The following is a 5,496-nucleotide window of genomic DNA, read 5'->3' as shown; positions in this document are numbered from 1 at the left end:
AATATTCTAGCTGCAGTATTCTGTAAAGTCTGAAGCCTTTTACAAACCAATATAGATGACATTTACAATGATCTATTTGGGATAGGATACATGCTTATTCAAGTTTCAACCTGTCCAAATTGGATCTAACTGAATTTCATAAACAGTTTCTTATTGTAGGCAGTGTTAAAAATCAGATTGTCATTACTGGGGTAGGAGAGGCACATTTTTTTTAATTTTTGTTACATTTGTACCCCGCGCTTTCCCACTCATGGCAGGCTCAATGCGGCTTACATGGGGCAATGGAGGGTTAAATGAGTTGCCCAGAGTCACAAGGAGCTGCCTGTGCCTGAAGTGGGAATCGGACTCAGTTCCTCAGGACCAAAGTCCACCACCCTAACCACTAGGCCATTCCTCCACTGTTGCTACTATTTGAGATTCTACATGGAATGTTGCTACTCCACTAGCAACATTCCATGTAGAAGTCAGCCCTTGCAGATCACCAATGTGGCTGCGCAGGCTTCTGCTTCTGGGAGGCTCAATGCGGCTTACATGGGGCAATGGAGGGTTAAGTGACTTGCCCAGAGTCACAAGGAGCTGCCTGTGCCTGAAGTGGGAATCGAACTCAGTTCCCCAGTTCCCCAGGACCAAAGTCCACCACCCTAACCACTAGGCCACTCCTCCACTCCACTCCACTCCACATCTTCAAAGATGTTGTCCTGAGAAGAGTTAAAATCAAACAGAACCCCTGCATTTTCTTGGTGGGGGGGGGGGGGGGGGGGGGTCAAATGGGATCAGAGACCTCATCTATGAGATGTGTTCTCTCCATCTTCTTATAAAGAGCTAGAAGAGGCAGCAGAATTTCGTTCATTACCGTTTCAAAATGTTTTTCAAATTCAAAAGAATTGTCATAAATCACATATACTTCATGCTCACTGATAATATGAGCTTGATGAATATTTTCTCCAATAACGGCCATGTTAAACTTCAGCTCAAACTCCAGGTTTTTACGTGGCAATTTATTATTCAATTTTTCCTTGGGTTTAAGAATTCTTAAAATCTTCCAGGGATCACTCCTTTCACGTCGAAAGAGTACAATGTCCTTGGCTGTCATACAGCTGTATACTTTATGCTCTCTGGTATTGATACACCTCACGTTCTCTATTTTAATATCTTTTTCACTCAGCCACTTCTTAATTTCAGGAAGCAACTGTCTTGGGTTGATACGAGTTTGTCTAGTGTTTTGGCGAGGGTGTCCTCTTGATGCATTTTGGGGTACTGGTTTGGACTCTGGCTCTTTCCTCTCCTGGATGCCAGTTTCTCTGTACCCATTCCGTCTTTCACTTTCACACTCCTGAATACTGCCTTCAAGGAAGGAAACACAGACAGAATCATCTAATAAGGCCTGTTTTGCCTCTCCATTTCTTCCATTCCCTGGGCTGTTCCTGTTGGATCCTGATGAACTGGATGGGTGTTGCAGGACACCGTCTCTCTCATCTAAAGCGTAACTGATTTCCTTTTGAGTATGTGTCACGTCCTCTATTAGGATCTCACTTTTCTTTTGTAGACCTGTTGGTTCACACTCCTCGTTATTGCTGTCTGTGCTTTGCTCATCATTATTTAAGTCTGCCGGTTTCCCAGATCTGGACCCATTTCCAGTCTTCCTGAGAGGTTCACAGAAGATGAGGGCCAAAACTTCTTTAGGCACACGACTGATTTTATTGTCATTGGTTAGATCACTGTAAAGTTGGATTAGTTTTCCCTTTAAGTTATAACCCAGAGTAGATGTAACTGAATACATTTTTCTCAGCTGCCTAGATGTCAAATCATCCTTCAGTGTATCCAAATAGGTTGGATCCAACCGCTTTTCCAGCTTTTGAATTAGGGTTTCCAAATTCTTGTCTGCACATTCCTCTAGGTCTGACAAAGTGTATCTACCTGAAGAAGAACCAAAGGAGGGAGAATTTATTTTTTTTTTAAAGTAATCCTGCAAGATGAAATACAGCCAAACAGAGGGACTGGTAAGGACTGCTGTCCTCTTTATACAAGCAGATGATATTTTTCCTATTTTCCATTTAAGGGTAGTGGCGACGATTCTGACATTCCCCAGAACGTACAATGTTACACTTCATAATGTTTCTTTCCCACCTCTACTCTCGTTCCCCTGCCTCTTGCTTCAGCCTAATAATGACTTTTCTGAAATCATTCTCTGTTTAAGTCTTTGGTCTTGTATGATAGATGCCACAGTTCATGCTAAAGAAATCTGTGACTTAAAGTTCAAATCACAGATTAACAGTCATTTCAGTAAACTACGTTAGGTCAATATTTAAAATCATATATGCAATTTGCAACAGCAGTAATCACATACCTTTAAAAAAATTATAAATTTTTTTGCAGCACTTATGTATAACTGTGCTAGTTTAGATTGATAAATGGCCAAAGTCATATGTCTGGATAAGGAAAGTGTTTGGGGGAGTGGAGCAAACGCAAATAAAAAATCATATATTCAACTGCAAATTTATGTATTGAAAATGATCAAACAATTTACATAGGAAAACTTCTGGGTAATTTTAAGCAAAAATCTCAAAGCAATAAAAGACATATCTTAAGAAATACTGAAAAGGCAGTGGAGCTGGCTGGCCATGAGGCACTGTGAAAAGTTGAGTGCTCTCTATCTTCCCCTGCTGGTTGATGGACACAACCCATACATAATGGCTTCATCTGCTTGATGACAAGGAAAAGACCCCTTTTAAAAAGCAGCGGTAAGCCCAATGCAGGTTTACCATTCACTAAAAAGGAAATACCACCGGGCTACCACAGCAGCCCAGCGGTACTTCCCACTCCTAGCGTGCCGTCATATCCACTGCTACAAAAATATTTATTTTTGTGGCGCCAGTGTGTACCCAGTGGTAATCGGGGCAGTGCCGTGCACTGCCCGGTTACTGCTGGGTTAGCGCAGGAGCTCTTACCACCACCTCAATGGGTGGCGGTAAGGGCTCCCCCCCCCCTCCAAATGGCTGCGCTTTACTTGCCGCACGGCCATTTCTTGCAGAAATGCAAGACCTACCTTTTACCTGTTGTGGTACAAGGGTGCCTCAGTGCGCGTCAAAAACAAGCACCGACGCCAGTGCAGGCCCCCTTTTCCCAAAGCTTGGTAAAAGGGACCCTTAATACTTAGGTCCCATTCTGGAGTGAAGGTACAGTAAAAAATAAAGAAATCTACTAGCAAAAAGAAAGCACTAAGCCTTCAAATTAGAAACACAATTCCTTTTAATTATATAGCTCGAGCAAGTCTTGTACTGATGACCCGACACGGGCCATATTTCGGCGCACAGCGCCTGCGTCAGGGGTGGAAGGTTTTTCTTGAGCAATTCTGGTCATAAAGATCTGATGCACAAAATGGAGATGCCTCCTTTTTAGTCTTCTGCGTACAACAGCAGGCTTTAATGTAAGATCTGAAGAAGCTTTTTTCACTTCTTTGGGTTATCAATACAAGAATGCTGCTTAAGTTATATAATTAAAAGGATTTGTGTCCCTAATTTGAAGGTTTAGTGCTTTCTTTTTGCTGTTTTGAACTTTGTCTTCTACTTTGTACCCTCTCCGTTTGTGCTTCAGTGCCAGCACTTAGATAGACAGGGATGGTGAAAATATGCTTACATAAGAGTATCCATACTGGGTCAGACCAATGGTCCATCAAGCCCAGTATCCTGTTTTCCAAATAGTGGCCAAGCCAGGTTACAAGTACCTGGCAGAAACCAAAGTCATGGCAGCACTCCATACTACAAATCCCAGGGCAAGCAGATTATGGACTTTTCCTCCAGGAATTTGTCCAAATCTTTTTTAAACCCAGATACACTAACCGCTGTTACCACCTCCTCCAGCGAAGAGTTCGAGCTTAACTATTCATTGAATGAAAAAAATATTTCCTCCTATTTGTTTTTAAAGTATTCCCACGTAACTTCCTCAAATGTCCCCTAGTCTTTGTACTTTTGGAACGAGTAAAAAAAATATATATATATCAATTTACTTCTTCTCATTCTACACCGCTCAGGATTTTGTACACCTTAACTTTAAATGAACATAAGGACTGCCATAAATGGGTAATCTATTCTTACAAGTTTACCACACTGCTCAGTACAGATCCCCTTATCTTCTAGTGCTAATGTTTATAATTCAATTATAAACATGCAAGGCTGGGACTGGAACTTTGATTAGAAGTACATAAGTAATGCCACACTGGGAAAAGACCAAGGGTCCATTGAGCCCAGCATCCTGTCCACAACAGCGGCCAATCCAGGCCAAGGGCACCTGGCAAGCTACCCAAACGTACAAACATTCTATACATGTTAGTCCCGGAATTGTGGATTTTTCCCAAGTCCATTTAGTAGCGGTTTATGGACTTGTCCTTTAGGAAACCGTCTAACCCCTTTTTAAACTCTGCCAAGCTAACCGCCTTCACCACGTTCTCCGGCAACGAATTCCAGAGTTTAATTATGCGTTGGGTGAAGAAACATTTTCTCCGATTTGTTTTAAATTTACTACACTGTAGTTTCATCGCATGCCCCCTAGTCCTAGTATTTTTGGAAAGCGTGAACAGATGCTTCACATCCACCTGTTCCACTCCACTCATAATTTTATATACCTCAATCATGTCTCCCCTCAGCCGTCTCTTCTCCAAGCTGAAAAGCCCTAGCCTCCTTAGTCTTTTTTCTTAGGGAAGTCGTCTCATCCCCGCTATCATTTTGGTCGCCCTTCGCTGCACCTTTTCCAATTCCACTATATCTTTCTTGAGATGTGGCGACCAGAATTGAACACAATACTCAAGGTGCGGTCGCACCATGGAGCGATATAACGGCATTATAACATCCTCACACCTGTTTTCCATACCTTTCCTAATAATGCCCAACATTCTATTTGCTTTCCGAGCCGCAGCAGCACACTGAGAAGGTTTCAGCGTATTAACGACGACGACACCCAGATCCCTTTCTTGGTCCGTAACTCAGAAGCTGCCTGGGCAATTTCATGTGCTGTTGTGGCAAAGAGCTCTGAATGTGATCAGGAGACAGACACAGACTTCCGCATTTCTCCTTCTGCCTACTCAGGTTATGCATGTACAACACACAGTGTGTGCCCATACCTGGATTTACTTCTAGCTCACTGGATTCAGCAGATTGCTTCCATTTCTTTGGGGCAGGTTCACCGTCATCACAACTGGCTTCTTCATGTCCTAAAATCAGGATGGTTATAAGTGCAGGTAAGAAAGAAAGCAAAATGGAAAAGATTGCATTATATAGCGCCTGGAAAATCCGTGCGGTAATCATTTTTGCCTAAGAATATTCTATAACATTTAGGTGCGGTATATAGAATACGTTTAGTTGATACCCCTGAGCCTAAAACTATGCACATCCATTTACACCAACGAAAACATGGCATAAAATCCCTGCATGTAGATTTAGGAAGAGTGGGCTATATTCTAACAATGCGTGTAAATTTGGGAATGCCCATGAAACGCCCATT

The 5,496-nt window shown here is 42.3% G+C and overlaps 1 protein-coding gene across 1 annotated transcript; it reads right to left on the bottom strand.

Annotated features, from left to right (window-relative positions):
- Positions 1–688: 688 nt before the first annotated feature.
- Positions 689–5,284, bottom strand: LOC115481788. The gene is made up of 2 exons (XM_030221173.1): positions 5,117–5,284; positions 689–1,917 (listed from the first exon to the last, which is right to left on the bottom strand). Exon 2 carries the CDS (start codon positions 1,778–1,780, stop codon positions 764–766), a length of 1,017 nt encoding a protein of 338 aa, XP_030077033.1. The 5' UTR covers positions 1,781–1,917; positions 5,117–5,284; the 3' UTR covers positions 689–763.
- Positions 5,285–5,496: the final 212 nt, after the last annotated feature.

The sequence above is a fragment of the Microcaecilia unicolor genome, chromosome 12 (assembly GCF_901765095.1).
Source record: "Microcaecilia unicolor chromosome 12, aMicUni1.1, whole genome shotgun sequence".
NCBI classification, from domain to species: domain Eukaryota; kingdom Metazoa; phylum Chordata; class Amphibia; order Gymnophiona; family Siphonopidae; genus Microcaecilia; species Microcaecilia unicolor.
Note: the sequence above shows the minus strand (reverse complement) of the source record. Positions and strands in the feature narration are given on the sequence as shown.